Below are 15,287 nucleotides of genomic sequence, written 5' to 3' on the forward strand. Positions count from 1 at the left end.
AGGCTGCCCAGGGAGGTGGTGGAGTTCCCATCCCTGGAGGGGTTCAAGAATAGCGTGGCCATGGCACGTGGGGTTGGCTTAAGGGATAGAATAGAATAGACCAGACCAGACCAGGTTGGAAGAGACCTTCAAGATCATTGCATCCAACCTATCACCCAACACCACCTAAACAACTAACCCATGGCACCAAGCACCCCATCAAGTCTCCTCCTGAACACCTCCAGGGATGGTGACTCCACCACCTCCCCGGGCAGCCCATTCCAATGGGCAATCACTCTCTCTGTGTAGAACTTCTTCCTAACCTCCAGCCTGAACCTCCCCTGGCACAGCCTGAGACTGTGTCCTCTTATTCTGGTGCTGGCTGCCTGGGAGAAGAGACCAATCTCTGCCTGGCTACAACCTCCCTGCAGGGAGTTGCAGAGAGCAAGAAGGTCTCCCCTGAGTCTCCTCCTCTTCAGACTAGGCAACCCCAGCTCCCTCAGCCTCTCCTCACAGGGCTGTGCTCCAGACCCCTCCCCAGCTTTCTTGCCCTTCTCTGGACACCTTCCAGCAGCTCAACCTCCTTCCTAACCTGAGGAGCCCAGAACTGGACACAGAACTCAAGGTGTGGCCTAAGCAGTGCTGAGCACAGGGCACAAGGACTTCCCTGCTCCTGCTGGCCACACTCTTCCTGATGCAGGCCAGGAAGCCATTGGCCCTGTTAGCCACCTGGGCACACTGCAGGCTCATGTTCAGCCTACCATCAACCAGCACCCCCAGGTCCCTCTCTGCCTGGCTGCTCTCAGCCACTCTGCCCCCAGCCTGTAGCACTGCCTGGGGTTGCTGTGGCCAATGTGCAGCACCTGGCACTTGGATGTGTTCAATCTCCTGCCCTTGGCCTCTGCCCATCTGCCCAGCCTGGCAAGGTCCCTCTGCAGAGCCTCTCTACCATTTTCCAACCTATGATTCTATATTTGGTGGAAACAGGGTGTAATGGTTGAACTGAAGGGAATGGCCTCAAACTGTGCCAGGGGAGGTTTGGGTTGTTATTAGGAAACTTTCTTCCCTGTAGGTCTGGTCAGGTATTGGCACAGGCTGCCCAGGGAAGTGGTGGAGAGTCCCTGGAGGTGTTCCAAAAAATGCATGGATGTGGCTCTTCAGGACATGGTCATGGAGGTACTGGGTATAAGGTTGGACCTGATGATCTTAGAGGTCTTTTCCAGCCTCTATGATTCTGTGATTGAATGATTCTGTGATCTTGAAAGTCTTTCCCAACCTAAAAGGCTGAGGGAGCTGGGGTTGCTTAGCCTGCAGAAGAGGAGGCTCAGGGGAGACCTTCTTGCTCTCTCCAACTCCCTGAGGGGAGGTTGTAGCCAGCTGGAGCTGCAGCCAGGCAGAGAGGGACCTGGGGGTGCTGGTTGAACATGAGCCTGCAGTGTGCCCAGGGGGCCAAGAAGGCCAAGGGCATCCTGGCCTGCATCAGGAAGAGTGTGGCCAGCAGGAGCAGGGAGGTCATTCTGCCCCTGTACACTGCACTGGTTAGGCCACACCTTGAGTCCTGTGTCCAGTTCTGGGCTCCTCAGCTCAAGAAGGACATTGAGAGACTTGAAGGTGTCCAGAGAAGGGCAACAAAGTTGGTGAGGGGTCTGGAGCACAGCCCTGTGAGGAGAGGCTGAGGGAGCTGGGGTTGCTTAGCCTGGAGAGGAGGAGGCTCAGGGAAGACCTCATTGCTGTCTCCAACTCCCTGCAGGGAGGTTGTAGCCAGGTGGGGGTTGGTCTCTTCTCCCAGGCAGCCAGCACCAGAACAAGAGGACACAGTCTCAAGCTGTGCCAGGGGAAGTTTAGGCTGGAGGTTAGGAAGTTCTTCCCAGCAAGAGAGATTGGCCCTTGGGATGTGCTGCCCAGGGAGGTGGTGGAGTCCCCATCTCTGGAGGTGTTTAGGAAGAGCCTGGATGAAGCCCTTGGTGCCATGGGTTAGTTGATCAGATGGTGCTGGGTGGGAGGTTGGACTTGACGATCTCCAAGGTCTTTTTCAACCTGGTTAATTCTATTCCATTGCATTCCATTCCATGCCCTTCCATCCCATGCCATTCCCTTCGATGGTTTCCATAGCCTTGAGGCCTCTCTGTAGGTGTGCAGGGTGTGCTGTGGAGCTGCAGCTTTGCAGAATGGGCTGAGGTGGTTAAGGAGCACAGACTCCACCTCTGTCTTGTCAGGGCCTGGGTGCTGGTGGTGTTTATGCTGCAGGCTGGTTGTGCCCCACTCTGTAACCTCTCTGAAGTGCAGGCTGCTCCCCTGGAATTACAATGCCTCTGGTTTTTGCTTGGTATTCTCCTTCCAGCCCCAGCCTGCTCTGACTAACTCAGCCTTTTGCAAATGGAATGTTTTTTTTCACTTCTTCCTGGGTGGGACCACAGTCTGAAAAATAGGTCATGAACAGTAATCTAAATCCACTGCTAATAAATAATTAAAGCTAATGGAATTTGCAGAGGATCTGTGGGCTGGAGTCTTTCAGGGAGCACCAGGGTGCACATCTTTGCCACTGCAAACCAGGATTTTTTATTCATCATGGTGCTAGGTTGAAAGGAGTCTCGAAGTGTAAGTCAGGGGTCTTGTCTGGGGGGGAGATCCTGAGCTCTGAGTGCCTTCAGCCAGCTACAAATACCACAGCATATTGATACCTTCATGACAATCAGATTGCAAGGAGAGGCTTCAGCAGCCCTCAGCACTGGGAGGTGCTGTGAGGTGTGATGAGGGATCTCATCAAATCCCAGTGTAAACTGAGCAATGCACTGGTTGTTCATATCACTTAATTTACACAGTCTCACCAAGGGTGGAAGAGGCCTTGAGGATCATCCAGTCCAACCTGGCACCGCAGACACATGACTAAACCATGGCACCAAGTGCCACATCCAATCCCCTCTTGAACACCTCCAGGGATGGGGACTCCACCACCTCCCTGGGCAGCACAGCCCAAGAGCCAATTCCTCTTTCTGGGAAGAACTTTCTCCTCACCTCCAGCCTAAACCTCCCCTGGCACAACTTGAGACTGTGTCCTCTTGTTCTGGTACTGGGTGCCTGGGAGAAGAGACCAACCCCCAGCTGGCTACAACCTCCCTTCAGGGAGTTGTAGAGAGTGATAAGGTCACCCCCGAGTCTCCTCTTCTCCAGGCTAAGCAACCCCAGCTCCCTCAGCCTCTCCTCACAGGGCTGTGCTCCAGACCCCTCCCCACCTTTCTTGCCCTTCTCTGGACACCTTCAAGTCTCTCAATGTCCTTCCTAAACTGAGGAGCCCAGAACTGGACACAGGACTCAAGGTGTGCCCTACCCAATGCAGAGTACAGGGGCACAAGGACTTCCCTGCTCCTGCTGGCCACGCTGTTCCTGATGCAGGCCAGGATGCCCTTGGCCTTCTTGGCCCCCAGGGCACATTGCCGCCTCCTGGGGACCTTGTTGTCCCCCAGCACTCCCAGCTCCTTCTCCTTGGAGCTGCTTCCCAGCAGGTCCCCCCTCAGCTGTGCTGCTGCAGGAGGTTGTTCCTCCCCAGGGCCAGGAGCCTGCCCTTGCCCTTGCTGAGCTCCATGAGGTTCCCTGTGCCCAGCCCTGCTGCCTGGCCAGGCCTGGCTGGATGGCAGCACAGCCTGAGGGCTGTCAGCCACTGCTCCCAGCTTGGTGCCAGAAGCTAACTGCCTGAGGGGCTTCCCCATCCCTTCATCCAGGTCACTGATGATGATGTTGACCAAGACTGGCCCCAGCCCTGACTAAGTAGTGGCTGCTCTGGATTTTAACCCTTCTGGGTGCAGAGGGATCCTGGTTACAGTCTGTGTGCTGGGGAGTGTCTGAGTGATCCCAGCTTCTTCACCCCCCACAGCAGTGCCTCTGGAGAGAGGCTGAAACCTGGCTGCCAGGCTTTGACACACAGTTCCTCTTCATACCAGGCTAATTCCTCTTTAGCTGTTGGCTGAAGTGACAAATACCTCTCCACACAGTCAGTATCACACAGCTGTAGAGTTGTTTTGGTTAGAAAAGCCCTTGAAGCTCGTCCAGTCCAACCACTGTCTTGCTCTGCCGAGGCTGGTGCCAAACCTTGGCCCTCAGCACACATCTCTGTGCCTTTGGAGCACCTCCTGGGATGGGGATTCCACCACCTCCCTGGGGAATCTTCCCAGAGTTTGAGAACCCTTTCAGTCAAGAAGTTTCTTCTAATGTCCAACCTAAACCTTTCCTGGGGCAACTTGAGGCCATTTGCTCTGGTTGTATCCCTTGGGAGTAGGGAGCAGAGCCCAGCCCCCACCTGGCTCCAGCCTCCTCCCAGGGAGCTGCAGAGAGCAATGAGGTCTCCCTCAGCCTCCTTTCCTCCAGGCTGAACACCCCCAGCTCCCTCAGCTGCTCCTCCCCAGCCCTGCTCTCCAGCCCCTTCAGCAGGACCTCAGTGTTTCCTTGTGCTGCTGTGTGCACCCAGGATCTCCTGGGGTTGGTTTTCTGGGTTGGACTTTCCTCTTTCTTTTTTTTTTCTCTTCATTTTTTTGGTGTCTTCTTCCCAGAAAGTATCTGGAGGCTCAGCATGGCCAGTTTTGAGGCCAGGGCCACTTGTTAGTTCCTCATTATGTGAGGGGTAAGAAGGAAGGAAGTGCAGAAGGGGTGAGGTGGCAGGGAGGCAGTGATAAGGCAGCTCCAAAACAGGCTGTGACAGCAGAACTAATGATGTCACCCAGGCTGATACATGTGGGCTGCTTCTCATTATGGTTTCCCTGCCAGACATAGTGACATTGGCCAGCCAGTCCCTGTCTCTGTACAGCACAAATCATAGGAAATGTGGCACAGGAGGCACAGGAGAGAGCATCTGGGCAGCTGTGTGGTGTGTTGGAGTCTCCAGGAGCTCAGTGCTGCTGCAGATGAGCAAGGTGTGGAGGTCAGGCTTAGCCTTGCTGCACCACTTCATCAAGCCAGGGTCATGGGGCTCTTGTTGTGACATTTAGAGATAAGTATGTTGGAGGTAAATGAGGTGGAGCAGTCTGTGAGGAGATCAGAAGGTGCTGCTGGAGCTTCAGACCTCAGGTAATTCACAGCCTGAGTGTTGGTAGCCTGAGCATGGAGGTGGCCTTTGTGCTGCACCCACCCAGCAGGGCAGTGAAAGACAGGTAGCAGAGCTCAGTCCTCAGGAAGATGCATTTGTTGCCCAGGATATTCCCAGGGATTTATCCTCCCTTGATTTCTCCACAGAGTTCTTTTTAATGAGAATGGAAAGGGAGTTAGGAGTGAGTGAGACTGAGAGGTCACTGTGTGGCTGCTTGGTCGAAACCCAAAGCTGTTGTTTAAGTCTTGTGAAGGGAAAATGCCAGCTTAGCCCTCAGCTCTGATCCAGGGAATGACAGAGCAGCACAATTCATCACCTCCACTTTGCATCCTGAGCTGGGCTGGAGCATTGCTCAGAAAAGTGCTCTGCCCTGAGCAGTCAGCCAGGGAGAGACAGACAGACAGACACCACACACCTTCAGGTGGCACCGAGCAGCAGGCTCAGCAGCAGGCTGGAGGGCAGGGCTCCAACATTGCACTGACCCTGATCAATTATCACAGAATCACAGCAAACCTCCTGTTGGAAGAGACCTCCAAGCTCACCCAGGCCAGCCCTCGACCCAGCACTGCAGGGCCAGCACCCACCCATGTCCCCAGGCACCATCTCCACGCCTCTTGAACCCCCCCAGGGATGGTGACTGCAGCACTGCCCTGGGCAGCCTGTTCCAATGTTTGAGAGCCCTGCCAGTGCAGAAATATTTCCTAGCACCCAGCCTGACCCTCCCCTGCTACAGCTTGAAACTATTTCCTTTGGTCCTGTCACTTGCCACCAGGGAGAAGAGGCTGCCCCCTCCTCCCTCCAGCCTCCCCTCAGGGAGCTGTAGAGAGCTGTGAGGTCTCCCTCAGCCTCCTCTCCTCCAGGCTGAACACCCCCAGCTCCCTCAGCCCCTCCTCATAGCCCAGGTATTCCAGGCCCTTCTCCAGCCTCACTGCCCTGCTCTGGACAGGCTGCAGCCCCTCAACGTCCTTCCTGCAGGGAGAGGCCCAGAGCTGCACCCAGCACTGGAGGAGCTGAATGCTCAGCTGCACGTTGTAGCTGCTGGGCCTGGTGGCAGGGCTGTGCAGGCTGGCTGGCAGTGCTGGGGTGGGATGCTCTTCCTGTTGTGATCAGAGCCCAGGCAGCCCAGGCCACTGTGCTTTAAAGAGGCCATAAATCACAGGGTGTCCTTGCAGACCAGCCTGACAGAGTGCCCAGGGTCTGCACTCAGCGTCCTTCTTGCTGCTCAGCCTGGTGCAGAGCAGGCCAGATCCTGTTTGCTGTTGGTGTCATATTTTGAGCCCCAGCCTCATGAGGAGTTTTTCCAAACTGCCCCAAATAAATCTCCCCAGCAGGGCTGGAGCTGGGGGCTCCAGGCCTGTGTGCTCCTGGCTTCTGGCTGGTTGTTTTTGCATCCCTTCTGTTGTGAGCTGTCGAAGGTTTGCTGCTGGGGAGCTAAGGAAGGAATTACAAAAGCAGCTGAAAAACTCTTTCCAAGAAGGAGAGGAAGGGAGGGGAGAAAACAGCATGAGGTGTGAAGAAGGTGTTTGTGTTTTGTGATGCTGTGTGCCAGTTATCTGCTTCCCCACCTGGCATGCTTGGCTGCATTTAAAGTACTGCAGCAAATCCTTGCAGTGCCTTTCCTGAGGCTGTTTGCTCCATTAGGTACTGGCAGGGGGTGAGGGCTGCTCTGTCTCTGCTGTTCAGCTGCAAAGGATCTCAGACCTAAGATTTTAAGTTGTCAAGAGCACCTAACCCTGGTAAACTGCATGCTCTAATAGGTCTCTCCTGGAATCCTGGGTCCAGGTCTGGGCTCCCAAGTTCAAGAGGGACAGGGAACTGCTGGAGAGAGTCCAGGGGAGGCTGCAGAGCTGCTGAGGGGCCTGGAGCAGCTCTGGCAGGAGCAAAGGCTGAGAGCCCTGGGGCTGAGAGCCCGCAGAAGAGCAGCCCCAGAGGGCAGCTGAGCAATGCTCAGCAAGAGCTAAAGGAGCTGTGGGGGGCAAGAGGCTGGGGCCAGACTCTGCTGAGTGGTGCCCAGGGACAGCACAAGGGGCAGCAAGGGGCAGAGAGTGGAGCCCAGGAGGTTGGATGTGAAGAGGAGGAGAAAGTTGTTTGGTGTGAGGGTGCTGGAGGCCTGGAGCAGGCTGCCCAGAGAGGTTGGGGAGTGTCCTTGTGTGGAGAGCTTCCAACCCCCCCTGGGCAGTGTGGTGCTGGGCACTGTGCTGTGGGTGCCCTGCTGGAGCAGAGGGTTGGAGTGGATGATCTCCAGAGGTCCCTTCCAACCCCTCCCTGCTGGGATATTCTGGGATTCTGTGTCCTGGGATTGCCCCAGATTGATTCCTGTGCCAGTGGGACTCAGTCCCTTGGAGCTGCATTCTCCTCCATCCTGCACTGCTTGAGGCCCTGTTTCACCCACACCAGAAGCTGTTGTCTGCATTGAGCACACCACATCTTCCCTTTCTGGCTCAGATTTTGCTTGGTAACGTTTTGCTTGCTGGGATGAGTGGTTAGCATCCTGAATTTGCTAAGTGAAGGATGTGTGGGAATCAGAGTTTGTACTTGAAAGCTTTTCTCCCTTTTTGGCAGCCTGACCAACTGTTTCCTTGGCTGTTCTTGGATGTTCCTTTTATTCCCTGTCGTTCTCCTGCTCCTCTCCCTCCTCTCTCTGCTACAAACAACCAACAAGATCATCTCTGGTTGTTAAGAGGTGAATGTGAAGGCAAAGTCCTGATGGAGTTTGCATCATGAGGCTCCTGTCTGCCAGAGGTTGGTAGGTGTGAGGTGATGCAGCTCAGTAGCAGGCTGTGGGCTCCAGCTCCCCATGCACACAGAGCAGCAGGGCTGATGCTCTGCGGCCTCCCCAGCTGGCTGTGCTTTGTTTCACTGGGGTGCTTTGTCACCTGCTGATGTGCCTTAGCCTTACACCACGGGCTTGGGCCCTGGGCATGCTGCCCTGCTCTCCAGAGCCATGGGAGCAGGAGGCTTGGGGCTGGGCAGCAATTACATCTCCTGGATTTCTGCCTTCAGTTTGCTGCCTGGTGCCCAACTGGTCAGTAAATACAGAGGCAGTACCAGGCAGAGGAGCCTTGAACCCAAAGATTCCCTGCCAGCTGAGGCTTTCCTGCAGCAGCTGTTGCTCTGCTGGGATGGTATCATTCCTGATTTTGAGGGTGCCAATCTCCTGACTGTAAACCTGCTGTTGCTGTTTGCAATTCTCTGTGCATTAAAGCCACCATGGCAGCTCTGGGCCCTCACTGTGGGCATTCTTTGTGCTGTTGGTGGTTATTGTGACTTCCTCCAATGCTCTCATCATCAGGTTACAGAGCAAGCCTGCTAGAAAAGCTGCAAAGCCCTCTGGTCTCCTGGAGGAGTCAGCAAGTGGGGAAAAGCTGTTCAGCCTGCCAGGGCACTTTGGTAGAGGTGTCACCTGTAGATGTTTGTGATAGGCAAGGACAGGATCTGTGCTCAGGGGTTGGAGCACCTCTGCTACGAAGACAGGCTGAGGGAGCTGGGATTGTTCAGCCTGGAGAAGAGAAGGCTCTGGGGAGGCCTCAGAGCAGCCTTCCAGTACCTGAAGGGACTATGAGAAGGATGGGGAGAAACTGTTTACAAAGTGATATGACCAGGGGCAAGGGCTTCAAACTGGAGAAGAGCAGATTTAGAGTGGATGTGAGGATCAAGTTCTGCACCATCAGGGCAGTGGAACACTGCAACAGGTTGCCCAGGGAGGTGACTGAAGCCCCATCCATAGAGATATTCAAGGTGAGGCTGGACAGGGCTCTGGGCAACCTGATCCAGTGGAGGATGTCCTTGCTGAGTGCAGGGGGGTTGGACTGGATGAGCTTTGGAGGTCCCTTCCAACCCAGAGCATTCTGTGATCCTATGATCTACCCTTTTCCTGTCCTGAACCAGCAGGAAGCATTGAGGTGACTTGGTATGAGAGGAGAAATGCTTTGGTTTGGTGCTGAAGAGGGAGGTTGTAAAGCTGGAACATCATCCTGAGCTTGCTAGGGATTAGCTGTGTGCTGGTGCAGAAACCATGTGAAGAAGTGGGACTTGGCTGACCATTTGTCTGTGATAGCTTCATTTGCCTTTGCCCCCCTAAGCCATTTCTCAGGGAGTGGGAGAGCTCCTGATACTCCAGCTCTCTGCATGACTTGCCATCAAAACTCACTTGTCTCAAAAGCCTCCTTTTCCTTCAGGAAAATCAGATTAAATGCAGGGCTGAGGGTGTTTTGGTGAGTGCTTTAATGGCCAATATGTTGCATGACTCAAGATGGAAAAGTCAGTGCATAGGAAAAGAGAATTTCCCAACTTCTGAGGTCACCTTCTGTTCTGAAGGGCTCAGGGCTTTCCTGACTCCTTCTTTATGGAGAAAGCACTTCCAAGAGCTCTTGCATGAGGTACAGGGCAGCTGAGGGACTGTGGTCTGTGTAGGGTTCAAGCCAGTCACAGGATCACAGAACGGTAGGGGTTGGGAAGGACCTCCAGAGATCATCCAGCCCAACCCCTGCCAGAGCAGGGCACCCAGGGCAGCTCACACAGGAACACATCCAGGTGGGGTTGGAATCTCTCCAGAGAAGGAGACTCACCAGCCTCTCTGGGCAGCCTGCTCCAGGGCTCCAGCACCCTCACAGTGAGGTTCATGACTGTGCCAGTTGTGAGCAGTGTTCTCAGAGCATCACAGGACCTCCAGAAGCTGACCAGATCTCACCTGGCCATAAAAATGGGTCTTGAGGTCTGCTCAGCTGTGCCCTGGGAATCTCCAAGGCTGGGAAGTCTGCCTTCTTCCTGGGCAGCCTTCATCAGTGCTGCCCTCCTCATGCTGCAGCAATCTCTTACTGCTTTCCACCTCTCAGAGGTTTATTTCTAGCACTGTTTGCACGATGAAGTCTCTGCTTCTGCTCTGTCCCTGCAGTTCCACAGCAGGACTGAGAGTCCAGCTTCTTGGCTGTGTCCTCTGCAGTGTTCCAGCACTGTGCTTCATAAGCAGATTTCTGAGGATGTCACTGATTCACAGATTGTATCAGGTTGGAAGTGGCCCTCAAAGGTCATCTGGTCCAACTCCCCTGCAGTCAGCAGGGACAGCTCCAACTGGATCAGGCTGCCCAGGGCCACATCAAGTTTGACCTTGGATGTCTCCAGGGACAGGGCACTCACACTGCACAGGTTGCCCAGGGAGGCTGTGGATGCTCCCTCCCTGGAGGGGTTCAAGGCCAGGTTGGATGAGGCCAGGAGGAGCAGCCTGGGCTGGTGGGAGGTGTCCCTGCCCGTGGCAGGGGGTTGGAGCTGGATGAGCTTTAAAGACCCCTTCCAGCATTCTGTGAAAGAAGCAAAGCTGCTGCATCCTGCCTGTCTCCAGTTCCCTGGCTGCTGAAGTCAAAGCTCTCTTGACAAAGTAACAAGAGAGCTTCTACAACATGGCAAAGCTCTCAGGTGAAGGGAGGGACCAAAGTGATCTCCCTTCAAGCCTGGCTTCCACGTGGGGCAGCGCTGTGGTGTAGGGTCAGAGGTGTAGCTGCTGCTCAGGTAGATAGAGGCATTTATTCTAATCTCATTAGTGTCTGAGCTGAATGAGGGGATTGGAGGTGCTCAGGGCTTACCCAGCACCACCAGTGGTGCTCCTTAATGCTGTGTGCAACAGACAGAGCTCTGTGTCAGGCCGGCAGCTCTGCAAGCTGAGTCCTGGGCAGGCTTTGAGTCAAAACCCACCCCACAGGCCATCAGAATTTCCAGTGGTGGTTAGAAGTGAAAGTGGCTTTGGAGGAAGCTTCTCACTGGCTGCTCCTTTCACCCCCTCCTGATCACATCTCCTGCTTCTGTCTTCCAGGACCTGCGCAAACAGGTAGCTCCATTACTGAAGAGCTTCCAGGGAGAGGTAAGAGCCTACACTTCTCATGGTGCTGCTGGGATGGTTTCAGGCTGGCTGCAGAGCCCTTGAGCAGGGAGCAGCGTGGGGGCTCAGCCCTTCTGCACTCTGCTGTGTGCAGGATGTGCTGGGGTGGTGCTGGACAAGCTCAGCTGGCCTCAAATCGTTTTGCATTTGGAGTGGTGGAGCAGAGGCTTCCCGGGGCAGTGACTCCTGGCAAGGGGCTGTGCCTTGGAGACAGCACAGCTGGAAGGCTGAAGGAATGCAGTGCGATCCATGGATACACAACCAGGGAGATACCACTGACAGCTTTACCTTCACAGCTGCCAGACATCCTGCTCCAGAGGGCTGGGTGGAAAACCTGCAGCAGGCAGGTGTTTGCTGGGGAGCCCACAGAGAGCATTGAGAGCTCTGGGGCTGGCTGCTCCTTGGATTGCTCTTCACACTGCACTGCTAAGAGACTCAGGATGAGAGCCCTCACAAGTTCAAAAGCCAACTGCTGTGATCTGCAAGAGATTCTGGGGGAAAAAGCAGCTGGGGCAGTGGCAGAATAGCATCACAGATTGCATTGGGTTGGAAGGGACCCCCCAAGGTCATCCCCTGCAGTCAGCAGGGACACCTCCAGCTAGAGCACGTTGCTCAGGGGCCACATTAAGTCTGATCTTAAATGTCTCTAGAGATGGGGCCCCCACCACATCCCTGGGCAACCTGTTCCAGTGTCTCCCCACCCTCACTGTGCAGAACTTCTTCCTGATGTCCAACCTAAATCTCCCCTGCTCCAGCTTCAAACCATTGCCTCTTGTGCTGTCACCACAGCCCCATATGAACAGCACCTCCTCAGCCTTCCTGTAGGTACTGGAGGGCTGCTCTGAGGTCTCCCTGGAGCCTTCTCTTCTCCAGGCTGAACAGCCCCAGCTCTCTCAGCCTGTCTTCATAGGGGAGGTTCTCCAACCCTCTGCTCGTCTTGGTGGCCTTTCTCTGGACCCATCCACTTCAGCTGTGGGCAGCAGGGAGGCACTCAGCTCTCATGAGAGCTTGGGCCAGATTTGCACCCTCTAGGAAAATGTCTTGTGTGGGGCTTGCAGATTGGAGTTCTTTGTACAGCCCCCAGTGGCTGTGTGGGGTGTAGAGCTGAGCTCTTGCAGGTAGCTGTGGTAAAGCAGCAGCACTTTGCCCTTCTCATGTTGGCACAGGGCACAGAGAAATTCAGGAGCATGTCAGAGAAAGTCTGCAAAGGGAATTCACAGAATGGGTTGGGTTGGAAGGGACCTTCAAGCTCAGCCAGTTCCAATCCCCTGCCATGGGCAGGGACACCTCCCACCAGCACAGGTTGCTCAGGGCCTCATCCAGACTGGCCTTGAACATTTCCAGGAGTGGAGCCTCCACAGCTTCTCTGGGTTACCCAATCCAGTGCCTCACCACCCTCATGGGGAAGAATTTCTTCCTAATGTCTCATCTAAATGAAGCTCCTTCCAGTCTGAAGCCATTTCCTTTGTCCTGTCCCTGCATGCCTTTGTCAAAAGTCCCTTCCAAGCTCTTCTGAGGAGAGCAACCTGAGGAGGCAACTTAGCAATGGTTTGCTTGCCATGAGCTGAGCTAAATACAAGACAGAATCAGAAAGGGCTCTGAAGAGCTTCATCACTCAATCCTCACAGGAGTAGATACCATCTGCAAGCTGGCAAGGCCCTCCCCTACGTGGCCATCTCCGTGAGCTGCATTCTGAGGAGGCCACAGATTGACAGGCTGCATTGGGTGGGAAGGGTCTCTCAATGGTCATCTTGTCCAACACCCTGCAGTCACCAGGGACACCTCCAGCTAGATCAGGCTGCACAGGGCCACACTTGAGTCTGCTTTTGAATGTCCCAGGAATGGAGCCTCAGCCACATCCCTGGGCAACTTGTTCCAGTGCTCACCACTTCCATTGTGAAGAACTTCTTCCTGATGTCCAAGCTAAACCTGCCCTGCTCACTGCTCACTGTGCCTTACATCAGTGGGTGGATTTTGTGTGTGAAAGCTTAGCAAAAACTCGAGCCCCCCCCTTTCTTTTCGTGGCCTATGGTAACTTGCAGACCCAGAGCTGTGGGGTGGAAACCCGACGGTGCAATCCGTGTTTGTGAAGTCATGAAAGAGATATTTTAAGGCTGGGAGAGGATTTCCTGAGGCCATTAGCATTCTTTTCATGTGGCATGAGAGCACTGTCCAAGAGTGATGCAGTAATCCCTCAGCTGGAGGACCCTCGAAGGCTCATCCTGCAAGCCTCCAGGCTGGCTTGGTCTGGGTGAGCCCCGTGCCTCGTGTCCCCCGCACGCAGCCAGCGCTGGTGAGGCAGAGCTGCTCTGATGAGCCCACTCTGGCTCCCCACTTAGCTCAATTGCTCTTTAAACTGTTCATTTGGTCAGTGGAGTCAGTCAATGATTTTCCATAGGCAGCCAACGGGAGCTGGAGATCAGTTTTGGTGTGCTGGAACTAATCAATGCCTCGGAAGGAGAGCTCTACCAACAGCTTCAGACCTGCTTTCCTTCTGCCTTTGGAAGGAGTATTCCTGGGATCTTTTTCCTTTTAACCCCCCCTTCCCCCCCCCCCCCCCCCCCCCTTTAATTTCCTTACATTAAGTTTACAAACCTAATTAATAGAGTTTCTTTCCTGTAGGTTCACTCCATGATGGCTCAATTAGGGCAGCAGCAGAGCTGTGGTTCCACATTCGGGGCCAGCTCCCTAATTGGGAACACATTTTCCTCTCCGAAGCTTGCAGCTGGTTTGGTTCTGCTCATGCAGAAAAGGATATAACCTTGCATAACATAGGAAATGAACGGTTGAGGGAGAAGCCAAATTCAATTTCAGTCAGATATTTTGAGGATAAGTCCATGATCTATGGAAGCAGGGGAATGGGAAGTGTGTGGCTGTGGAAAGCGGCGCGTTCAGCACTCTATTAATCACGGCTAGCCGGGCGCCGCTCCGCGCCGGCGTTAGCGCCCCTGGTAGGACGCAGGCTGGAGAGCAGCCAAGCGCTCCAGAAGTTAACCTCTTAAAGACCCTGGGCTGCTTTCTCTGGAATAAATGTAATTTTGTGGTCAGGAATAAATGCTGGTGATGTAGCAGGAGCTCTGCGAACAACGGCGCGGCGAGGCTGCTACAAATTGCCGCCTGTCGGGAAGTCAGCAGCGTCCGTCACACCCCCGGCCCTCCCGCTGCAGACACAGCCCTGCAGGGCTGCTCAGCACGGCCCAGGAAGTCACAGAGCCACAGGAGGAATCACAGAGTCACAGGCTGAACATGAGCCTGCAGTGTGCCCAGGCAGCCAAGAGGGCCAATGGCATCCTGGCCTGCATCAGGAAGAGTGTGGCCAGCAGGAGCAGGGAGCTCATCCTGCCCCTGTACACTGCACTGGTTAGGCCACACCTCGAGTCCTGTGTCCAGTTCTGGGCCTCTCAGGTTAGGAAGGAGGTTGACTTGCTGGAACAAGTCCAGAGAAGGGCAACAAAGTTGGTGAGGGGCTTGGAACACAGCCCTGTGAGGAGAGGCTGAAGGAGCTGGGGTTGCTTAGCCTGGAGAAGAGGAGACTCAGGGGTGACCTTATCACTCTCTACAGCTCCCTGAAGGGAGGTTGTAGACAGGCAGAGGTTGGTCTCTTCTCCCAGGCAGCCAGCACCAAAACAAGAGGACACAGTCTCAGGCTGCACCAGGGGAGGTTCAGGTTGGATGTTAGGAAGAAGTTCTACACAGAGAGAGTGATTGCCCATTGGAATGGGCTGCCTGGGGAGGTGGTGGAGTCACCATCACTGGAGGTGTTCAGGAGGAAACTTGCTGGGGTGCTTGGTGCCATGGGTTAGTTGTTTAGGTGGTGTTGGATTGGTTGATGGGTTGGACACAATGATCTTGAAGGTCTCTTCCAACCTGGTTTGCTTTATTCTAATTATTCTAAATAAAGGAGGGCTTGGGTTGGAAGGGACCTTAAAGCCCTGGTAAAGCAGCAGCACTCTGCCTTTCTCATGCTGGCACAGAGAAGTGCAGGAGCGTGTCAGAGAAAGTCTGCACAGGGAATTCACAGAAGTGTCACAGCATGGTTGGGTTGGAAGGGAGCTTAAAGCTCAGCCAGCTCCAACCCCCTGCCATGGGCAGGGACACCTCCCACCAGCACAGCTTGCTCAAGCCCTCATCCAGCCTGGCCTTGAACACCTCCAGGCAGGAGGCAGCCACAGCCTCCCTGGGCAACCTGTGCCAGAGTCTTCCAACCCTCACTCTCAAGAATCTCTTCCTTATCTGCAGTCTCAATCTCCTCTCTCCCAGCTCAAAGCCATTGTCTCTTGTCCTGGTAGTCCCAGCCCTTGTCAGAAGTCCCTTCCTAGCTTTCCTGTAGCCTCCAGGTACTGGAAGGTTGCTGTAAGG

At 54.7% G+C, this 15,287-nt stretch overlaps 1 protein-coding gene across 8 annotated transcripts in view; it reads left to right on the forward strand.

Annotated features, from left to right (window-relative positions):
• CUX1 (cut like homeobox 1) overlaps positions 1-15,287 on the forward strand; it is a 461,619-nt gene that overhangs the window by 156,874 nt on the left and 289,458 nt on the right. For all 8 annotated transcript variants that reach the window (XM_068165418.1, XM_068165419.1, XM_068165412.1 and 5 more), the window contains exon 3: positions 10,863-10,910. In XM_068165418.1, coding sequence (XP_068021519.1) covers positions 10,863-10,910 — 48 coding nt within the window. The remainder of the gene's footprint in view (positions 1-10,862; positions 10,911-15,287) is intronic.

The sequence above is a fragment of the Melanerpes formicivorus genome, unplaced genomic scaffold (genome assembly GCF_026170545.1).
Source record: "Melanerpes formicivorus ecotype bairdi unplaced genomic scaffold, bMelFor1.0.p_v2 SCAF_88, whole genome shotgun sequence".
Lineage (NCBI taxonomy): Eukaryota > Metazoa > Chordata > Aves > Piciformes > Picidae > Melanerpes > Melanerpes formicivorus.